At 46.5% G+C, this 22,296-nt stretch overlaps 7 protein-coding genes across 7 annotated transcripts; 3 read left to right on the forward strand and 4 right to left on the reverse strand.

The window, feature by feature from the left end:
- Positions 1-977: 977 nt before the first annotated feature.
- Positions 978-1,616, reverse strand: PADG_06743 (uncharacterized protein; the record flags this gene model as incomplete). Its single annotated transcript, XM_010763773.1, has 3 exons — positions 978-1,079; positions 1,150-1,249; positions 1,354-1,616. 3 exons carry the CDS (start codon positions 1,614-1,616, stop codon positions 978-980), a joined length of 465 nt encoding a protein of 154 aa, XP_010762075.1.
- A 219-nt stretch (positions 1,617-1,835) lies between these two features.
- PADG_06744 (uncharacterized protein) lies at positions 1,836-3,474 on the forward strand (the record flags this gene model as incomplete). The annotated part of the gene is made up of 3 exons (XM_010763774.1): positions 1,836-1,939; positions 2,141-3,005; positions 3,202-3,474. 3 exons carry the CDS (start codon positions 1,836-1,838, stop codon positions 3,472-3,474), a joined length of 1,242 nt encoding a protein of 413 aa, XP_010762076.1.
- Positions 3,475-5,063: 1,589 nt separating this feature from the next.
- Positions 5,064-6,815, reverse strand: PADG_06745 (COMPASS subunit protein SWD1; the record flags this gene model as incomplete). The annotated part of the gene is made up of 5 exons (XM_010763775.1): positions 5,064-6,186; positions 6,258-6,398; positions 6,452-6,540; positions 6,614-6,675; positions 6,746-6,815. 5 exons carry the CDS (start codon positions 6,813-6,815, stop codon positions 5,064-5,066), a joined length of 1,485 nt encoding a protein of 494 aa, XP_010762077.1.
- A 973-nt stretch (positions 6,816-7,788) lies between these two features.
- Positions 7,789-13,235, forward strand: PADG_06747 (DNA-directed RNA polymerase II subunit RPB1; the record flags this gene model as incomplete). Its single annotated transcript, XM_010763776.1, has 4 exons — positions 7,789-7,917; positions 8,003-8,159; positions 8,220-8,290; positions 8,361-13,235. 4 exons carry the CDS (start codon positions 7,789-7,791, stop codon positions 13,233-13,235), a joined length of 5,232 nt encoding a protein of 1,743 aa, XP_010762078.1.
- Positions 13,236-14,736: 1,501 nt separating this feature from the next.
- Positions 14,737-15,648, forward strand: PADG_06748 (uncharacterized protein; the record flags this gene model as incomplete). The annotated part of the gene is made up of 1 exon (XM_010763913.1): positions 14,737-15,648. One exon carries the CDS (start codon positions 14,737-14,739, stop codon positions 15,646-15,648), a length of 912 nt encoding a protein of 303 aa, XP_010762215.1.
- A 400-nt stretch (positions 15,649-16,048) lies between these two features.
- PADG_06749 (tRNA guanylyltransferase) lies at positions 16,049-17,780 on the reverse strand (the record flags this gene model as incomplete). Its single annotated transcript, XM_010763777.1, has 6 exons — positions 16,049-16,315; positions 16,415-16,519; positions 16,608-16,696; positions 16,821-16,996; positions 17,244-17,375; positions 17,635-17,780. 6 exons carry the CDS (start codon positions 17,778-17,780, stop codon positions 16,049-16,051), a joined length of 915 nt encoding a protein of 304 aa, XP_010762079.1.
- Positions 17,781-18,743: 963 nt separating this feature from the next.
- Positions 18,744-22,226, reverse strand: PADG_12178 (uncharacterized protein; the record flags this gene model as incomplete). Its single annotated transcript, XM_010764010.1, has 4 exons — positions 18,744-20,711; positions 20,771-21,795; positions 21,854-22,047; positions 22,111-22,226. The coding sequence occupies 4 exons, from the start codon at positions 22,224-22,226 to the stop codon at positions 18,744-18,746; spliced, it is 3,303 nt and encodes a 1,100-aa protein (XP_010762312.1).
- Positions 22,227-22,296: the final 70 nt, after the last annotated feature.

The raw sequence follows: 22,296 nt of genomic DNA on the forward strand, positions 1-22,296 counted from the left end.
AAATCACCCCCATCAGTATGCATATAGAGATGTAAGGTAGGGCTAGTGGATGTAGTTCAACCACGCCGGAGGTTTTCCCCAGCCGAATTTCAAAACCACGTTCAAACTGTCAGCCCCGAGGACTCCATAAGCTGCTACCCTGCCCCTTTGGCGTACTAGCCGTATCATCCTGCATACAATGCCCCAACAAATACAACCAGAGAAAATCAAGCAGAGGGTGTGGTGACATAACTTTACAAGCGTCAACCAATGACCACTCCACCGGGATTTTGGATGGGGGCCACTGCGCTGATATGATACATACATGCATGTGAAAGGCTGGCGGGTGATGTTTCTCTCTCCCTCGTTGATGGTTGACAGCAAACTGCGGCTGCTCACATCGTTGACTTTTTGTTCCAGCCAAATGCGTCAGCCAATCGCTTCCCCGAGAAGTTGCTAATGCATGCAATACACTGACCTACATCCCGTTAGTCACCTCCTTGCGATAGTTAGTTAAAACAATGACTCAAAAATGATATGAATCGACTCCCTCTTGGTAAAATTAGTTCTGGTTCTCATTAGCAGCAGATATCAATTTCTTGGGGGAAACATATAAATAATAATAATAATAATAATAATAATAATAATAATAAATATTGGTTCCGTCCTCCGATCTGCTTTGCTTCATTTAGCTCTGGTGATAGGACGACGGTGGGGATTTGTGCGTTAGCGAAAAGAAAGGATGGGCTAGACTCGGATAATTGTGAGAGTTCTCGCTTGTTTCTGGATGTTGGCTGCCTCGTGCCATGATGCAGGAATTCTTCTCTTCCTCCAAATGAGGTTCTACGTATTAGAATATATTGTTGACGTCTTCGGAGTTAACCACGGTTCGCAAGATACATGGACTACATAGCCAGTTCCACGCTGTCAGGCTCAACCCCTGACCGAACCTATGTGTATCGTCTCCGTCACTTATCACCAATCCTGGAATCATTTCATCATGCATCTGGTTTTGGCATCCTGGCCTCATGGTTGTTGAGAACAAAGCCTCTCCTTAATGCCAGGCTGTCAATGAGAGCAGGTGTTCTCTCGACGATCGTCTTCATAAATTGATGTCAGCTAAGATGCCTTCAACATTTCGATTCTTCCTTCAAGCCCCTGTTGTCTTACCTGCTGGCTCCTGTCTGCTTTCTCCTGGTTTATTCGCCAATCCTCCGCAGCCTCTTCCCTGCTCACTCTCCTTCTCCTGGCGGGGCCGTCTCCACCCGGGCTGCTCCAATATAAATACCGCGTACCATACAGTACCATACGATACCTTCCATGTAGCCCCAGGCTGGTTCCATCTGTACGGCCTGTCCCGTACATGTACCAAACCGAACCGCGTGCCATCGTCCATCCCATCCCACCATTTTCTCGCTGCATATTTCTACCAAGCGACTGCGTGTGATTATCCTCTCCCGCCAGCCACTCGCCCAGTTGCCCAAGGACCATCCAATTGGCACCCTTTGTCTCGGCTCTGGTTCCAATTTCTGTCCCTCCAACTTATCCTCGTCCCAAGCAGCGCTGCGACAACTCCTCTGCACGCGTCCCCATAACGCTGGCGATGCTGTGTTGTTCCCCATTCTTCCCTGCACCATAGTAAATGATAATAGATATATTGATGCTCCATGTGTGGTTTAGAGTAAACACAGTCTTCCCTTTCACCCCTCGCTTTGATCGGCTTCTTCTCCTCTCCGGTCACACCCTCTTGCCGTGGGTCGTTTGCGTTCCAGGGAACTTGTTGAGATCCCGTTTGACATACCAGCTATCCGTATCTCATTGGACGGTAGTTACCCGACCACCCCAGCCAAACTATCATGGACCTTTCCACCCTCACCGATCTCGCACCACAAAGGCAGACCCATAAAAAAGGCGCCTTCCCCTCTCCACAACATGAAACGCTCGGAAACGTTACTTCTGCGTATGTTCTATCAGTTTTGGGTATCTTTCCGCTTTCTTGGTGTTTTCTTTCTTTTTCAACCCTTGTCGGCCTAACCGTTTCCCGCGGCGGGGTAAATGTATATAAACTGCTTATCCACAGTTGCCAGGTGCCTGTGTGTTTTGATGATTATATTGGCTGTGCTCTTATCTGCATTACTGACAAGCGTTTTGTTGGACATAGACACATGGATCAGAACCTGTACGGGAATGCCAGCTACGAGGAGAACGGACGGCAGTATCACGAGTTTCGCCGAGGTATATACATGTATCCGTGCGATGAGGCAGAGCAGGATCGCTTGGATATTTTCCATAGAATGCTTTTAGCGGCTCGTAGGACTCTGCATTCTGTTCCAATCAGCAATGCCTTGCCGCCCATGGGCAATTTAAGGAGTGGCCCGCCATCAGCTGTCGATCAAGGCCCTCGAATACTAGATCTTGGCTGTGGAACGGGAATATGGGCATTGGATATGGCCGCTCAATACCCGCATGCGTACGTTCTAGGAATAGACCTAACTGCGATGCAGCCTCGTGAGCATCCGCCGAATTGTAACTTTCTGGCCCCTCGAGATTTCGAGAGTCCTTGGAGTTTTGGGGAGGAGCCATGGGACATGATTCATCTCCAGATGGGCTGTGGAAGTGTGTCGAATTGGCCTAGTTTATACCAGAAGGTTATACAGCACCTTCGTCCTGGGACTGGATATTTCGAACAGGTGGAAGTCGACTTTGAACCGCGTTGCCATGACGAGCTTCCTGACCAGCCACTTACTCGATGGTACAAAAACCTAAAAGACGCAACAAATGAGGCGAACCGACCGATCGCACATAACCGCAGCACCACCCATATGTTGAAAGAAGCAGGCTTTGTGGACACGAAGCACGATATGGTTGGCCTACCACTGAACACGTGGCCCGATGATAAGTACGAAAAAGACGTCGGGAAATGGCATAGTTTTGCCTTCTCGAAGAGCATATATGCTCTCATTTTGGCCCCTCTCTTCCGAGTAAAACATTGGACGGTCGAAGAAATAGATTCTTTAGCCCAAGAAGTAAGAACACAGTTGTTTGATAAACAGCACCGGATGTACAATCTTTTGCATGTATATACTGCCAGGCGGCCAGACAACCCAGTCCGATAACATATATTTTTTTTTCCCACATTGTTTGCCCCCGTTATGCAGGTAGTTCTTATACACCTTCCTTCAGCACGAGCAAGTTTGACCACGCGCAACTCTTGCTCTACAGACATTTGGCGCACGACGTTCCGAACTTGTCATCTTTCTTGTCCAACGGTCCCTGCCGTCTCGAGACAGCGGAGGCCCTTCCGACCCTTTATTAGCACAGAAACTGAGATGGCCCTTGAGCAGTCGGTGGTCTGGCGGGCTCGTTATCAAATTCGAAACACTATACATCTCTCGATTTTTGAGAAGAATCCGGAATATTGGACGGGGACGCACAATGCAGATAAAATTGCAGCCTGAAATTCTCTCGCTTTGGTCAACGTCTAAGCAAGATTAACGATTTGTCCGATATATACAAAACACAATAATTGCCCACCGAACCAACATTGTGCGATAACGAATACCCCTTTACTTCTTCTGTGACTTGCATGGGAGATATGTGTTCCTCATCCGTCCCCAAAACACGAGACATTTTCTCGTACCCTTTTCATACGAGTTTTGACTTTTTTTAAAAAAAAGAAAAAAGAAAAAAATTGTCTCTTATTTACTTGGTTCTTTCTTGTGCCCTGAACTTTTTCCATTTCCGTCGTCCTTCCGTTGGGCCTAACACCCCTCTCAACTTTATCCTCTTAACGCTATTTTTACAGCTTCCCCTTCCCACTTTCTGGGCATGAGCAACAATAATTTTTCGTTTTTTAATGATGATACACACATAGATCGGTTTTGAAAACAGCAGAGGTGACGGAAGAATAATTGCATGATTTTCTCTGTTTATATTTCTGCTTGTGTCACTGCTTTGTGTTAGCTCTCTCCCTCTCTATTTTCGTTTCCTTGTTTCATAAGCTGTGAGATGTGATCATGTTATTCATCATATCTATATGGCAACACTTTTCTTACTATGATTTTGATCTACTTTCTATATCATTAAATCTCTTTTTATTCTTCAAACATAGCATAGCTTGCACATAAATGTATATAGTTCATCCCTCATTCTATAATTCCTCTCTAGAATCCATCCTGTTTAGTGAAGAATATTCAGCGACTTGACATACGTCTTCTAATCTATTCCCTTGCATGTACAAAACAATATGATTAAGCTTCTCAACACTGGTAAAAAGGACGTCTCCCAATGCCATTTCTATTTCATCTTTCCAAACCCTCCATTCAAGGAAGAGAAGCCAGAATAGCAGAGCAAACTTCCATCTGTTCCTTTATTTAGCCCTCTTTTTTTGGTTTAAAATACTCAGTAAGTAATTGCGTTTAGTTTTTCTTTGTTCAATTGGCTTTCCGGTTCCCATTTTGTCGGGCGCTAAGCGATAACTAGCTATTGGCCGGTTAAAATTTGACTCGATTTCTCTTCTTGTTTTCAAGCCAGTGTTTTTAAAATCTGCAACGCAGCGAATATACTTTGCCATCCTTTCCCTCCTGTCTACTTTTTGCTTTTTGGGTTGTCGAGTAAGGTACAGACGTAGTTTCAAGAGCTGGGCGGGAGGAATTTTATCACCGCCTCGCATATTTATTTATTGGGAATTTGAAATCAATCCACTGCTTTGAAATTGGTATCTCGAACCGTAGGACCCCCGTATTGTGGATCCGGTGTTGGGGCTTCAGTTCAAGAAGTGCCAAGCAAAGTGAAATAAATATTTATATAACTATATATATCCCATTGCTTCTCAGAAAGTGGAAAAAGAAGACTAAAGCTGTTTCAGTATTATGAATGTGACTTGTACATATAAAAGGGGTCCTAATTATATTATTTGCCCTCAATGTTATAGATGCTAGTCAATGTGACAAATATAAAGAATTCAACAATAATCATCAAAGTTATCAACGCCTATTTACACTCTGAATCGCTAATTGATATAAGGTAGATGTGCATGCATAGATCCTTTCTCTAGAGTCGTTTATGGTACACCATGATTCTAATTATTTTCCTTCTCCATACTTTCGTCGACCCTTATTCTGCCCACCCCGGCCCGCCCCAGTATTCGTAACAGCAGCAAGGCCGTTTTCACTACCATTACTACCACCAGTATTATTATTAACCGAATCTTTCCAAGCACCGGGACTTCTTCTCCGCATCGTACCAGGCCCCACAGCTACAATGTCATCCTCGCTTTCGCTATCACTTATATCGAGTAAGACAGGCATGCGGAAAGCATGTAATGCACCTCCATCTTCCTCTTCTTCGCCCTTAACCGGCTCGATTGTTAAGACATCCGGCTCCTCATCTTCCAAATCTAGACGACGCTGATGCACTTCCTCTGCGGGGTGGATGTCATATTCATCCTCGCGCTCAACGTACGAGACATTCTCTTCTACCTCAGCGAAATCCGGCGCTAGGGCAGACCATTTTTGCGGGCTCACGATTGACCATGTATATATACATCCGGACTCAAGACCGCAGGCTGCCACCATTGGACGGCTGGGGTGCCATTCCACTACACCAAGCTCCTCTTTGGGGCCCTCGAGTATCTTAACGAGAGAGCCATGGCTACGTTCCCAGACGTAGATGTCGTGGTTCATGAAGGTGGAAGCCGTGACGAATTCCCCCGTGCATGAGAAAGCGACGTGATTCCAGCTAAGGCGGTTGACTACGTCTTGGAATTTGTGTTCGACCTCGAGTTTTATGGCGGAGGGATCGAGGCTGACGCCTAGCTGGGACAGGTCGGGCATGATTATTGTGCGGATAACACGGTCGGAGCTGTTAACGAGCAGATCACGGCCGTTATTGGCAAGGCGGAGGAGAATAACGACACCGTTACAAAGCCTGGTTGAGTGGATTGTGGTGCAGGTTTGAGTTTCGATGATGTTGATCCAGCCCTTGGAGGTGCCTGAGATAATGTGGTTACCTAATGCGGTGAAGATAGTAACACAGGTTGAATGTTTCGCGTCCTGTGCGGCTTGTTTTGCGGCCACTGCTGGGTTTGAGTCTTCAGCGAGCTGGGGTCGAAGGGGAGCGGATGGTAGGATACGCTTAATTGGTCGTGGAGAGGATATATCGACGAGAACTGGCTGCTCTTCAAATAACGATGCGACAAAGAGCCAGCTACGAGGCATGTGTGTTAGAACAAAAGCTAATTCTTGGGAGAAATGTGAGATATGGGGCGGATCGCATACTGGTTAAATGGGTGGAGTTCTGCAATGTATACGGGGGCTTCGAATCTGACAGTTCGCACGCGGGTGCCATCTTTCATATCCCATAACACACACTTCCAGTCCTGCGAGGAACTGAGCAAATATCTACCATCTCTTGACCAGCTGTTTCGCGTTAGGTGCCTTGGAGCCTCCCATTTGAACAAAGATTACCATACCTCAGTGATTGAATCTGCTTGCTATGCCCCCGTAGCTTTCGTGCTACGCCATTGGTCTCCACATCGAATATCACGACGGTGCCATCTACCTAAACTCAGAGTTTAGTCGCATGGCGCATGTGGTTGGTTTTTATATCAGGTTCTTATATCAGAGATGCTCACCCGTCCAGAGGCCAGGAAGTCACCCTTGCGATTGAATCGTAAACATGTAGCATGCCCACTGCCTATAGAGAGATATATTATTAGACTAATAGTGAAATATATGAGAAGCAATTTTGAGGTAGAAGTACACACGTAGGTTGCCTGTCAGGGCATCTGGATAGTCCTGCGCGAGGACGAAAGGGTCGATTAGGGCGAGATTCATGGTGGGTCGTGGTTTGAATATTGGCAATATGAACACGAAATCATCGAGGGTATTGGGTCAACCAGGACAAGGATACAGCCTGCGAGTAACTGGGCTGTTGGGGGAATTTCCTCGCCCGCATCATTGTTGGCGGCAGTTAATGATATCTTATAAAATTCACAAAGTTGTTTTGGTTTGAACTCCCGGTTGATGGAGATTCTTCACGGCCTTCGATTGAGCTTATCTAATGCTCCTGATGCCTTAGAGGTTGCAAAATTTACGGCGCTAGTCCCAAAGCAGCGTAGTATAGCTAGAAAAGTACTAAAACGTATCCAAACTACTTGCGCTGTGTCTTAGATGAGTCATCTCCTGCCAAGACAACCTCATTTGCCACTCCGGAGGTGGTAAGGCAATGCTAAGAAATCTATTTTGCAGGCTAGCGTGGGTGGGTAATAGTTGGGCCGGTTGCAGATGCGGCTCTTTGGGAAAAACTCAGGCTGAATTGCAAGCGTTAACTAAGTGAGAGGCAACTCTCAACACAACCTCCTTTCATCATCCAGACATCCCCCCCAGCCATCAACACCACCAGGAGATATCGTGTTCTGCATCGCGGTATCCATTTTGACGTCTCCTAATACGGTATTTTCAACGGTATTTCCAACGATTACCCTCTTTTCTGCCTGGAAATCACGTTCGAAGTGTGTTGCACGGGTCGAAGGCGCCCTCGCGGCAGGGTCTGCCAAAAGGCCGGCAAAGGCCAGCCTTCACGGTCCTTCTCATCACCAGAGTGGTCGTTTTGATGATTCCTAGCATTTGACTCTGCTGTCTTCTGCTCTATTTTTCTCGTGGAGGGCGGGTTTCACACTGCTCAGTCGACTATTAACCACTTAGCAACCGTTATCTTCACCCTGTGTTGTTGCTATTTCCCTCACCTCACCCGTTGTCAACTTCCTTCCCCCTTCAAACTTCTTCACGTTTGTCATCCACCGCAACCATGGCATCTGTCAAATTCCCCTACTCCAAGGCGCAGCTGCGCACGATAAAGGAGATTCAGTTTGGTCTTCTCTCCCCTGAGGAGATCAAACGGATGAGTGTGGTCCATGTGGAGTATCCAGAGACTATGGTTGGTGCACCTACAAATGTTTTTTTATTTATTTATTTGGAATTGTTTCTGGGAGCTGCAGAACTAATGCGAGCTGCTCAAACAGGACGAGCAACGGCAACGCCCCCGTGAGAAAGGTCTGAATGATCCACGTCTCGGTACCATTGACCGTAATTGGCGTTGTGCTACTTGCGAAGAAGGAATAAATGACTGCCCTGGGCATTTTGGTCATATCGAGCTTTCTACTCCTGTTTTCCATATTGGTGAGGCTTATATGGAGTCTTAACTGTACTTGGACTACCTAAAGCTAATGCCTGCAACAGGTTTCCTGACTAAGATCAAGAAACTGTTGGAAACTGTTTGCCATAATTGTGGAAAGATCAAGGCCAATACGGTTAGTCATCCCTGATGGGGATGGCAGATCTCAAGCTACCACTCATTGCTGACACTTTTCACCAATTCAGAACGACCAGAAGTATTTGGAAGCGCTCCGTTTCCGCGATCCCAAGAGACGCTTTGATGCGATCTGGAGACTATCTAAAGACGTCCTAATTTGCGAAGCTGATCCTACCCCAGATGATGACGATCCTTTCTCGAAAGAAGCTTCGAAGCCTGTGCGCTCCCACGGCGGTTGCGGAAATATGCAGCCACAAATCCGAAAAGAGGGTATTAGTTTGGTTGGAACTTGGAAGCCTAACAAGAATCGCGATATGATGGACGACATGGATATCCAACAACCCGAGAAGCGACAAATTACGCCACAGATGGCGTTGAATATATTCAGGAATATATCTGAAGAGGATGTTCGTTTGATGGGATTGAGTAACGATTATGCGAGACCTGAATGGATGATCATCACCGTTCTCCCCGTCCCTCCTCCACCAGTCCGTCCCAGTGTTCTCGTAGGCGGAAGTGGAAGCGGTCAGCGCGGAGAGGACGACTTGACATATAAACTGGCTGAGATAGTACGTGCGAATCAGAATGTTACCAGATGCGAACAGGAAGGCTCTCCTGAGCACGTGGTGCGAGAATTTGAGTCCCTGCTGCAGTACCATGTCGCCACGTATATGGACAATGATATTGCCGGACAGCCACAAGCAATGCAAAAGTCAAATCGACCTGTCAAGGCCATACGCGGCCGTCTGAAAGGGAAGGAAGGTCGTCTGCGTCAGAACTTGATGGGAAAACGTGTTGATTTTTCGGCTCGTACTGTTATTACGGGTGATCCAAATCTCTCCTTGGACGAAGTCGGAGTCCCTATCAGCATTGCGCAGACTTTGACCTACCCCGAGGTCGTCACTCCTTTCAACATTGCTAAATTAGGGGAGCTTGTTGACAATGGCCCGGATATTCATCCAGGAGCCCGTTACGTTATTCGCAGTACTGGTGAGCGCATTGACTTGCGCCACCACAAAGGTGGAGGAGGAAGAAACTTCTTACAGTATGGATGGAGAGTGGAGCGCCACATCGTAGACGGGGATGTGATCCTTTTCAATCGGCAACCGTCCTTGCACAAAGAATCTATGATGGCTCACCGCGTCCGCGTAATGCCTTACTCGACATTCCGCCTGAACTTGTCCGTCACTACCCCTTACAACGCCGATTTCGATGGTGACGAAATGAACTTGCACGTTCCTCAGAGCGAAGAAGCTCGCGCTGAGCTCAGTCAACTGTGCATGGTGCCTTTGCAAATAGTATCCCCGCAACGTAATGGTCCGTTGATGGGCATTGTACAGGATACCCTTTGTGGAATCTACAAGATTTGTCGACGTGACGTTTTCCTTTCAAAGGAGCAGGTAATGAACATTTTGCTTTGGGTCCCAGACTGGGATGGTGTAATTCCTCAACCAGCTATTTTGAAACCCAGACCAAGATGGACTGGGAAGCAGCTTATTAGCATGGTTCTTCCCCCTGGTCTTAATCTTCTTCGAGTTGATCGTGATCGGGCTCCCCGTTCGGAGAAATTCTCACCACCTGCTGATGGTGGAGTGTTGGTACACGGAGGCGAGCTTATGTACGGAATGTTTTCCAAGAAAACGGTTGGAGCAACTGGTGGGGGTATCATCCATACTATTTTCAATGAGTATGGTCCCGAAACGGCGATGAACTTCTTTAATGGTGCTCAAACTGTCGTCAACTACTGGCTACTACACCATGGCTTCAGCATTGGAATTGGTGACACGATTCCTGATCTTCCGACGATCCAAAAAATTGAAAACGCAGTTCGTGTGAGAAAGGAGGAGGTTGATGATATCACAGCCAGTGCAACGGATAATACTCTCGAACCCCTTCCAGGTATGAATGTCCGTGAGACATTCGAGAGTAAGGTGTCCCGAGCCCTGAACAATGCCCGTGATGAGGCTGGAACGGAGACAGAAAAGAGCTTCAAGGACTTGAACAACGCCGTCCAAATGGCGCGTTCTGGTTCAAAAGGTTCGATTATCAATATTTCTCAAATGACTGCTGTTGTTGGCCAGCAATCTGTCGAAGGAAAACGTATTCCGTTCGGTTTCAAGTACCGTACCTTGCCGCATTTCACAAAGGACGATTATTCGCCAGAATCTCGCGGATTTGTTGAGAACTCGTATCTCCGAGGTCTCACTCCCACTGAGTTCTTTTTCCATGCCATGGCTGGTCGTGAGGGTCTCATTGATACTGCTGTTAAGACAGCTGAAACTGGGTACATCCAGCGGAAGCTTGTTAAGGCTCTTGAGGAGGTCATGGTTAAATATGACGGGACCGTTCGTAACTCACTCGGTGATGTGGTTCAATTCTTGTACGGAGAGGATGGTCTAGATGGAGCGCATATTGAGAATCAGCGCGTTGATATTATTAAATGCTCAGACGAAAAGTTCCGTGAGAGATTCCGAGTTGATCTGATGGATCCTGAAAGAACTCTCTCACCGAATGTGTTGGAGCAAGCCACCGAAATTGCTGGTGATATCGAAGTCCAGACGTACCTTGATGAAGAATGGGAACAACTTTTGAAGGACCGAGCCTTCATGCGAACCGCCGCCAAGGAAGATGACGAGATGATGCAATTGCCAATTAATGTTCAGCGAATTCTTGAGTCCGCTAAAACGATATTTAGAATTCGTGAAGGCGCAATTAGTGATTTGCATCCGGCGGAGGTCATTCCTCAAGTTAGAGCACTGTTGGATCGCCTTGTCGTAGTCCGTGGTGATGATGTAATCTCCCGTGAAGCTCAAGAAAGTGCTACTTTGCTGTTTAAGGCTCAGCTCCGCTCCCGCCTTGCATTCCGGAGACTTGTCACGGAATACTCGCTTAACAAACTCGCCTTCCAACACGTACTAGGAGCCATCGAAAATCGATTCTCCAGAGCTATGGCAAATCCAGGTGAAATGGTGGGCGTTTTGGCGGCACAGTCAATTGGAGAGCCGGCAACGCAGATGACCTTGAATACCTTCCATTTTGCTGGTGTGTCGTCCAAGAACGTTACCCTCGGTGTACCACGTCTCAAGGAAATTCTCAATGTGGCTACGCATATTAAGACTCCCTCCATGACAGTCTATCAAGATTCTAGTCGTGCAATGGACAAGGAATCTGCCAAGCAATTACGTAGTGTTGTTGAACATACAAGCTTGAGATCAGTTACTGAAGCAACGGAGATCTACTACGACCCTGATATTCAATCTACTGTGATTGAAGCGGATCGTGACATGGTTGAATCGTATTTCATTATCCCTGAAGATGTCGCAGATGATTCAAGCCGTCAATCCAAATGGCTACTCAGAATTATTCTGAGCCGACCGAAGCTTCTCGACAAAAATCTTACGGTCCAAGACGTCGCAATGAGGATAAAAGACGCATATCCTCAAGACATTGCAGTTATCTTTAGTGATAATAATGCTGATGAGCAGGTTATTCGTATCCGTCAAATCCAGGACACAAAGCAAGATGACGACGATGACGATACCGAGTATGATGTGACTCTGAAGAAGTTGGAAGGCCATTTGCTTGATACGCTTACTCTACGAGGTGTGGCGGGTATTGAACGTGCATTCATTAACGAGAAATCTCGAGTTCGCGTCTTAGAAGATGGATCTCTGCATCAAAGCAGTGAAGACCCCCTGTGTAAAGAGTGGGTTCTCGAAACCAGCGGGTCAGCGCTTGGCGAAGTCTTGACTATCCCTGGAGTGGATACAACTCGCACATATTCCAATCAGTTCGTTGAGATTCTTGAAGTATTTGGTATCGAAGCTACTCGAACTGCCCTATTGCGAGAGCTGACACAGGTGCTCGCCTTTGATGGATCATATGTCAATCACCGTCATTTGGCCCTCCTTGTCGATGTCATGACCTCGAGAGGTTTCCTTATGGCCGTCACTAGGCATGGTATCAATCGTGCGGATACTGGCGCTTTGATGAGATGTTCTTTTGAGGAAACAGTGGAAATTCTACTTGATGCCGCTGCATTTGCTGAGTTGGATGACTGTCGTGGTGTATCTGAGAATCTGATTTTGGGCCAAATGGCCCCAGCTGGTACCGGAGAGTTTGATGTTTACCTAGATCAGAATATGCTCATGGGAGTTGTTTCCAGCAACGCAGGGCTGATGACCGCGGATGGCAAAGGTCTTCTCGGTGATGGAGCTGCCACACCTTATGATAGCAACTCCCCGCTACAGGACAACATGTATATCGGCACACCGGACCCTGACTCCGCTTTCTCTCCCATCAGACAAGCTGGATCGGAGACACCTGCAGGATTCACCGAATATCAAGCCCCTGGATTTAGCGGTGGCTTCAGTCCTCACGGCGCGAGAAGTCCCGGTGGAGGCTACTCTCCTAGCAGTCCATTCAATACCAGCCCAACTTCTCCTCGCTACTCGCCCTCATCTGGCTACTCCCCAACTTCTCCTGGCATGAGCATCACGAGCCCCAGATTCATGTCCTCCCCTGGATTTTCGCCGGCAAGTCCCGTCTTTGCACCCACGTCACCAGCCTACTCCCCAACTTCTCCTGGCTATCAGCAATCGCCAACTTCGCCATCATATTCTCCTACATCTCCTGGTTTTTCTCCTACATCACCAAGTTACAGTCCAACATCACCAAGCTTCAGCCCTGCCTCGCCTGCATTCAGTCCTACTTCTCCCAGCTACAGTCCTACGAGCCCTGCGCTTGGAGGATCGACTGGAAGACATTTGTCTCCGACTTCTCCCACCTCGCCCAAGTACACACCTACTTCTCCTGGTTGGTCCCCAACCAGCCCAGAAACCTACTCACCCACTTCACCGAACTTCTCAGGCTCGCCAACTTCCCCTGGTGGTCCAACTTCGCCTGGTTACAGCCCGACCTCCCCAACCTTTAGTCCTACGTAAGTTGCTTATTCCTTGAAAGCCACCGAAATATATCACTAATACTTTTATTTTTAGATCCCCTCACTAGAAGACTCGACATTGTTCTTTCCTGAGAGGTTTTCCCATTTGCCCTTTTTATTTTCCCGATGGTCTTCCCTATTCCCGCACATCGCTGTACTATTACTTCATGTCAACTAGCACTTGCATACCGAAAAAAAAACAAAACCACTCTATCCAGCATGGCTGGGTTTTCTATCAGGCGGTTGGTTATTTCTTTTTATCAATCTGGCGTTTTTCCTGTGGGGTGTATTTACTTTCAAGCCTTCTGTTCCTTTTTTTTTTTTTTTTTTTTTTTTTTTTAACCTGATTAGTTGTTCTTTCCCTCGCCTTTTCAAATCCAAAATCGTATTCTTTTCTGGGCAAAATGGTGTTTCGCAACGCTTTGATCCGAGGATGCAGGAAAGCAAGGGTAAGTCAAAAACATGCAAAAACAGCAAAAAAGAAAAGAATAAAGACAGAAATAATCCCTAGATGATTCAGCACCCACGCCCATAATATAGCCCGATGCTGGAATTGCTTTCTGCTATTTTTGTTGTTGCTTTGCCAAAAAGAAAAAAACCATTCAAATTTCTTTCTTTTCGGCTCTGTGTATGTAGATTAGCTAAGATGGATAGGAGGAAATACAAGAGCAAATTTGCGGGATGCCCGTGTAAATTTTCGCACCTTTCTATTCTTTTTGATCAATGACACGAAGCTTCTGTGATAAGCTGAGTAAGATTAAATGTTAACTAGTTAGTGGAATACTGCAGCTAAAATACATAATTAGGTTTGATCTTTACACTTTTACAAGTCATTAATTAACTATACTCTGTAGATAGTTATATTTATTTAAGTAAAGCAGTTAACGTATTTTATAATAAACTTAAAATATAAATCTGAGAGCTGTCAATGTTAGGAAGAAGTGAAAGAAGGAAAATTGCATATGTATATAGGATTCATTCTAACTGCTCTAAGAAGGATTAGCTAGGGCTGCTAGAGCTCAGAAGCTCAATCAATTTACAAAGAAAAGGAATTGAGGATTTAAATCTGCGGCGAATGTAATACAGCTGAACTTAACACAAGTTGTTCCATTAATTCTATAATTTATATATATTTGGACTTTTTGTCAAAATTTGAATGAAGGCGTGGGATCTGTCTAACTAACTAACTAACTAGTTATAGTTAGTTTAACGTAGTTAGTTATAGTTAGTTACCCAGCTGTTAGCTGACTAAGCAAGCACCACAGTAATTTTCATCCAAGAACGAGAGACAACAATAACAACACAGCCAAATGTATTACGAGCATGATAGCCACGATCTCAAATAAGCTAATAGGGGTATCGTTCTATTTAATACTTCTTTCCCCAATTTGGGTTGCTCACCACTCCTGGTAGACCTAGGCACCAGGCACCATAGCTTACCCGAACCTCATTATTCCTCTTCTTCATACATCATTGAGTATATGATAGATGAGCAACCACCTATGGATGCCCGCGCATATCTTTTTAGCCAAGGGTGGCAAGGCCCTGGCAACCCACTTAACCCAACCCGCTGCCCCGGCCCTCATGGTGTCCTCGGCCTTACCAAACCTATCCTCGTCGCAAGAAAGAAGAACACACACGGACTCGGGAAGAAGACGACTCACGATTATACGAACCAGTGGTGGCTGCGCGGATTCGAGGCTGCTCTGAAGGGTGTTGGCGATGATGGGAGTGCGACGCCTAGTTCTGATGGATCTGGCTTTGGCGCGAGCGGGACGAGCGAGTTGTATCGTTTTTTTGTCAAAGGGGAGGGCCTGGAGGGGACGATTAATAGGATAGTGGGTAAGGACGTTAAGGGGAAAGAGGAGATGAGGAGGGTCGGGGGGGATTCTGTTGTTTCCGGAGAAGGGGTAGAGAAAAGGAAAAGGAAGCGAAGGAATGAGACAGAGGATGCTGAGGAGAGGAGAGAAGAGAGGGCGTTGAGGAAGGAAACTAGCAGGAAAAAGAGGAAGATGGATGGGGATCGTTCTTTCGAGGGAGGAAATGCTGGTGGTGGAGTGGTGGCGGTGGACTCTACAGAGAAGAAGTGGCGGAGTAAGAAGGAGAAGAAGGAGAAGAAGGAGGAAAAGGAAAAAGATCCCGCCAAATTAGAGGAAATTACAGTGGATAAGCCTGCAGAGAAAAGAAAACGAAAGAAGTGGGAAAAACTGGGAACTTCGGAGTCCGGCTCTCTTGCAGTTGAAGAAGAAGGGATTATTGAAGAGGCTAATGAAGATGCCGTGTATGATAAGAATGCACGGAAGAAACAGAAGAAGGAAGAGAAGGAGGAGGCACGGCGGGGACCAAAACGCATGGAGAAAGAATCAAGGAAGAACGGGAGGAAAGATGGGAAGAAATTCCGTGATAAGAAGTGATTAACTATGGATGGTTTTATCGAAATTACTTGGCTTGCTCTAGGCTTTTATATACCTCTCGGTGCCACGGGGCTCGAGAACTGTTGCGGAGGTCCAAAACTCAGACGGGACATCTTCCGGTTGATGGATGAAGCGCACTGAGAAAGGTCATCTGAGGCCCAAGAAGGATTTGAATTTCACTGTGGCTGAAGCCTGTCATAGGGGACTGGAGATTTCATGCGGCCTGTTTAAACGGATGCTGCACATACAATTTTGGTTCGGAATTTTTGGTATGATATTACATTTTGGTTGTATTATATTGCACTGGGTGAACATGAGATCTCATGATCCTGTCCCGCATGCGCATAGGCGTTTGTTTGTCACTCTCTATCGACTAGCAGATAGCGAGAAGGAGAAACCATTAACCCACCGCAGGCAGTCTGCCCGGCTTATTAGATAGAATCCACGGCCTTTGCTCCCAGAATTCATCCTTAATAATGTCCATATGTTTGACAACAATTGTAGCCTTTTTTTGTATTTTCCGTAGTCTCGCTAATTGAGATTTGGTCATTTCGGTCGGTGGTACCTCTTCTCCAGTTTCTGCCTCGACCTCATTAGATCCATCGCCAGCCTTTTCCTCCTCCGTTTGGGGTTGTGTTTCGTACTGTGTCTCAAATAAGTGTGCGATCTGAGTGGCGTTTGATTCGAATTTTGACATCCAAAAGGGTAATATGGAAAGAAAAGAAAAAAAAGAAAGGAAAAAGAAGAAAATAAAGGCAACACTTACATCCCTGAAAATCACACTCCCTTTTCTATACATTTCCGGCTCGTTATTATAATTTATGCCGAATCTTGAGAATAGGATCTCATTTTTTTCGCCGGATACCGTCCCCTGATGTTCTTCTTTGTAAGTAATCTTCCAGAACTACAGCCTTCCGCCAGCGGCAAGCACAAAATGTGGAGTCTTTTGTTCTACAAACCTGTAACTCCTTCTCTGCTTCTGTATTACTTATCCCGCCCTGCAAAATCATATTCCAGAAAGTTGTGTTGTAAAGGTTATTTATATGGCCTAAGGAAATGCCAAACCGTTGTTAGTGGGGGGCATCTCTCCCGTTAGTGCCAACCCGATTCAGTAAGAAAAGGTAGGATAAAACAGAATTATAACGTTGAATATTCATAAACGGAGGGCATACAGTCAGCTTGTCTCCAGCTCATATAGTCCCTCAAATTTCTCACACTCGGATACTGGACGGCCCTACCGTCAAATGTCGGTAAAAACCCTGGCTCCAGTGGTGCAGAAGGGAAGAACGATGACCAGTTATATATGTAATGAGCGGTAAACGTTGACACAATTGTAGTTACGAGCTTGCTGTCGATGCGAAGAAGGGTAGGTTAAAAATAATCCAATACGTTCTATACAGAGCAGCTCTCGCCTAGGCGAGGTGGAGAGCGCAGAGTGAGAGCTGGAAATGTGCAAAGTTCAGCTTTAATAAACAACATACCTGCCTCTCCGCTCAAATAACTGACAATTCCGGTGGAAAACAAAGCTTCTCAGACACATAAATCAATTTCACGACCTCGCAGTAAATTAGTCGCTATTCCTAGAGGAAAGTCACCTATATTCATCGCTAACGCCGTACGCAATGATTAAGTCGGGCAGATCCTTCATAACGGCACATGCAGCGGTATTCATAAGATTGAGAGCCCGTTCATCGTTGGGTTTTTGGAAATGGTAACGGCCAGAAAACCTGAAGAGGTATGGTTAGCGGGAGAAGAAAATAACGATCACTCTCAAGCCGGAAAGAGGAAAAATAAACGACGGATATAACATGATTACAGTCAGAGATGAAGTCTGCGCCTTTCAGCAGCACTCCATTCCATGGAATAAGGAGGCGTTGGATACTTTGCAGTGCTCCAGCTCGTGGCCTCCTATTCTACATCGTCCAGGTGCATGAGCAAACAAAGCGGAATAAATGATAAGAAAATCACAAAATAGGAAACACATACCTATGGAAGCCTCGTCCATCAATCCGGACGACAATCCAAGTATTTGGAAGAAGATTGTCATCCTGTTCAAATGCCTTCACATATTCGTACCTGGGGGGCGGGGGCAAGGGGGAGTTTTTGTTAACAACTTCACGCAAAATTATCATTTCTCATCCTTGAGATACAGGGGGACGATGATTACTTTGAGTTTGCCATCATATCATATGGATGTATATAGGAGAGTTGGAAAGGGAGGAGAACCAATGTGCAATCCCTTCTTCAATGTACCTATAACGCAGTTTATCCAGGTCTTCATTTGCAGAGAAAGGGATAATTCCCCTGGGCGGTGAGGATTCTGCCACCATTCAAATATCTCCCGCCCCAATGACAGACAGCGCGAGAAGCGAACGCTACAACGATATTGAGCTCCGAGTACCACTAAGGAATGAAAGCTACGATTCCGTTTCAGTCAGCTCCATGGGCTGTAGAGTATGTTTACACTAACAGGAGCTGTTTCATGTGAGACTACAACCGCCAAAAGATGACAAACGGCACTTCTTCTAACACCGAAAGCGGTTGATCCGCAACGAGTAATTTTAGCGGATGCCCGCTTCGTTGGTGAAACCCTACGTAGATTGCCATCTTCTTCGAGCCCTGATCGAAAGACCATCCTCTGCCAGGGATGATATCTGCTGGGAAGCGCGACGTGCAACCTATTTTTATCTTTGCAAATAGCACGAAGCTCTTTTTGTCTGCCCACATATCTTGCTTGCGATGTGGATCATACAATGACTTCAACTATTTAGGAATGTATGCGCCTAGTTTATGCCCTGATACTCTGAAATGTAGGACCATATGATTTGATCCTATTTCCAGCTACTTCCACATTCTGCTTGTCATCGACAAACATGCATAAGAAGCCTTTCGAGCTTTCTCGTAGATTTGCTTAAAAGACCATCTGAATTCCTTGGGGTCTTCAAAAAAGAGATGGAAACATGTGTTCCCCTGGAAAAATTTGCTGTGATGCAGTCCTCAAACCAACCATCAAAAGAGCTGAAATAACAGACTCTGAAATCTTAAACAAAAACACCGAGAAAAAGCAATGTGAGATAAGTGCTATCAGCCAGCCATTAGGCATCTTCAGAGAGATACTCATCCCCAGTCTCACTAGCCTTCTCACCAGAGTCACTAGCAGCCTTCTCCTTCTTGGATTTCCGCATGAAACCAAATCCCAAACTGCTCTTATTCAACTTGTCCGCGGACGCCGCGCTGAAAGATAAGCTATCAACACTTTTGCCGAGTAGAGAATCCGACGTCACGGCATCTTCATCGATATTGTCGCCTTGAGTCGAGGAGTCGCCTTTCTTCAAAAATAACCCCGCCCGATCTTTCCAGGCGATGTTGAACTTACTCGAGCTGCTTTTCCGCGTGATCTTCTGGATAAATGACTCCTTTGGGTTTACCGCTTCCGAAGGTGTTCCTGATGATAACCGTTCCAAGGATTCATAGGAGTCAGCTGCAGATGTGCGGCTGGAACGGGAGTCTTTCGAACGCCGCTGCTCTGGAGATGAGCTGTCTTCGACATTGAAATCGTGGTCGCGAGGTTTTGAAGATTCTCCTTCTTTAGCTTTCGTTCTCTCGGATTTCTTGCCAAAAATAGTTTTGAAAGAAGGTGCTGTCGGGTTAAGTTTTGGTGTGACTGGTCGGTGAGATGATGGTGGGCGCGTCCCAATAGGAGCTTGTACTGGTCGTTGTAGCTCGTATGGGGTCCCGAGAAAATCTACGTCGGTAGCGGCCAACCCTAAGGGTAAATTTCCTGATGACCCAAACTGGATGGAGGGCCGGCGGGACTGGCTGCGGGACCAAGCTGTAGGAGATGACCAGTCGAGGCCAAGTGGATTACCTCTCTGTCCCGATTTGTCTGTCGATGGCCATCCAAATGGCTGGTGGTTATCCGTAGTAGGACGTGGAAGCTGATGGTTCTCAAACGAGTAGGTAGAAGTAGGCCTCGGAGACAACGATCCGCGACGAACAGTTCCGAGTATAGACGGATCTATAGGGTCATGTCTGGCGCTGAATTGGTTATATCCAGTGCCTAGGTCAGTACGGTCTATCGTTGGTTTCTCTAGAGCGCTTGATGTTGCAGACGCCAGTTTCCCGGAGCTGAAGAAATTAGGGAACATCGTTCTGCGGCCCGCAGGTAGCCGGTCAGACGAACTATCACTAGTGACATGAGTGGTTGCATTGCGGGGGAATAGATTTGTTACCGGGTTCGCCCAGTTGCCCGTATAGCTAAGCCGACGCCGTCTTGTCCCTATTGGATCAAGTCCTTCATCGAGATTTCGTGGGAACGATTGACTCTGGGCGGGCTTCAGAGTCCCAAGCATGGGTAGTCCATCTACCATGGTTTTGCCCCTTTGACGATGAAAATTAAGAAGTCCCGACAGCCGACGAGATGCGCTTTGTACGTTCTCAGAGGCCTCTTGAGCTAACGGTATGTTTGACACCGGCATGGAATTGAGTGCATTCTCCGGTAGGTTGCTTTGGCTTTCGCGTGGGCTTGTAAATAAACTTTCGGGGCGGCTTCCAGATGATATGGGTGAGGGAGAGTTGGGAAGAAGGTTATCGAAAACGGCCGTTCTGGAAAATTGGGTAGGAGGGCGAGATGCTGATGCCTGCTCTTCGTCACCAAGTAGATCGGAAGGTAGGAGAGAATCTGCTCGTGGACTCATAGGTGGAATGCTCGCTAGTGTATCAGCATCAATGCGATTGACAGGTGACTGATTAGATGGGTCTGGAATAGTCATCCCGTTGTTAATGTTGAAGAATGCCGGCCCGGGAGCAAATGTTGGTGACCCATTTCCAGCAGCATTGTAATTTGATGCATTGGAAAACGAGGTATCCATAAGATGATAGCTCACGGGAGACGAAACGTTGCTCACAAGGGAACTGCGATGACGAGAACGACGATGAAGACTAGGTCGGTGGGTCAGATCCAAATCTAATGAAGGAAGAGGGCCAAACGGAACCCCGGAATTCGATTTATGGGAGGAAACCCATCCAAGACGCTCTTGGGCTTCCTGGTACTGTTGCTGGGCCTGGGTACAGTTAGCACAAAAAATTGAAAATCTTATTTGAGACCGTAAGATTAACTAACCCTAGAGTGGACTTTGATGAGTGAGGCATATTGAGTCCGCAGGTTCCCCAATTTAACTTCCCAAAAATTATCTTTTTCCTTTTCCAATCGATCAAGCTCTCTTCCATCATCGGTATCGTCACCCTCTAGACGGCGTCTCTCCTCTTCCATGTCCTTGATCCGACTTCCTTTCACTTTAATGTCTTCATCTAGAGTTTTCATTTCCGCCTGTTCGTGTTCGATCTTGCTGCGATACTCTTTGACTTGTTTTAGAGCCTCTGACTCAATCTGAGCTTTTTCCTCTTTCACTCGGGATATTTTTCCATGCAGGACGACTAATTGTTTATTCCATCGGATGATATCCTCCTTACGCTTTTGGCGTTCTGCCTCCTTTTGTTGCAACAGTCTTTCCTTCTTGCTCTTTTCACTCTGTACTGTACGATTGATGCTTTCTAGTCTATTGACGTGTCTTCTGAGGTCCCCACTGGCTTCATCTTTCTCCTTCACTCGTTGTCTGACTTCGTTCCGCTGCTCCTCTATTTCTCGTAACGTTAGCTCATGTTCCTTCTCTTCCATGCAGATTTGCTTTTCTAAAGTTTCATTTTCCTGTTGTAAATCCCTGAGGCGTTCGGCTAGCAGCGCAAGATTCTCGTCGGAATCATCAACATCGCCGGCTTTTTGACAATCCTCCGCGCCTGTATGCATTGCATGCTCTGGACCTGTATTGGGAGATGGGAACGATTTTCTGTTCCCCGTGGAGCGTTTTCGCTGAATCTGCCCGCTGCTGTGGTCCCTGAACATCACTGGGGCAGACGGTGAAACCAAAGGAGCCGGCGGCCTAGTTATGTAAGCCCGAATAATTGGACCACCCTCCCCTTCATCTTCATGGGGCTCGGAGATCGACAGAGCTCTTGTACGGACATGAAGGAGCGAGCTTGATGTTTGGAAATTGGCAGCGCTAACGGCAGAGACGCAGATATGATATATATGGCCTGGAGCGAGATTGGATATGGTAACACCTGTTTCCAAACGTTTTGTCTCACCAACTGTAATGACAGTTAATATATTTGCAATGTCATATTTAGAAATGTATACAGGACGAACCTTTGATCCCATTGACCTGGATAAGGTGCTTGTGAATAGAATGTTGCAAATCCGGAAGTTTCCAGGACACACGAATCATCCTCGCGGTAATCTCTTCCAAGGTGACATGGGGAGCGGGGGGTATATCCAAGCCTAATTTTTCTACCAAAACATCGTTGGGCGTTTGACAAACCTGATATGCACGGTATAGAAGCCTAGGCCAAGTGAGATTAGACGTGTGTAGTTGGTCGCGGCACTGTGGGCGCTGATTGACTTACCATATCAGAGCAGATAGAATCGCGGCAGCTACGAAGAGGGCCATCGCACGTCGTATTTTCACGATCGGGACTACGCTGGGGTAGCTATCCGATACAAAACGCATTGACTCATACATGCCTACCATGCATAGCTCATCCGCAGATATGGCTATGTAGTCTGAGGAGGTGAAGGCTCTTAGATCCTCC

This window comes from Paracoccidioides brasiliensis (genome assembly GCF_000150735.1).
Source record: "Paracoccidioides brasiliensis Pb18 unplaced genomic scaffold supercont2.9, whole genome shotgun sequence".
Classification (NCBI taxonomy): Eukaryota; Fungi; Ascomycota; class Eurotiomycetes; order Onygenales; family Ajellomycetaceae; genus Paracoccidioides; species Paracoccidioides brasiliensis.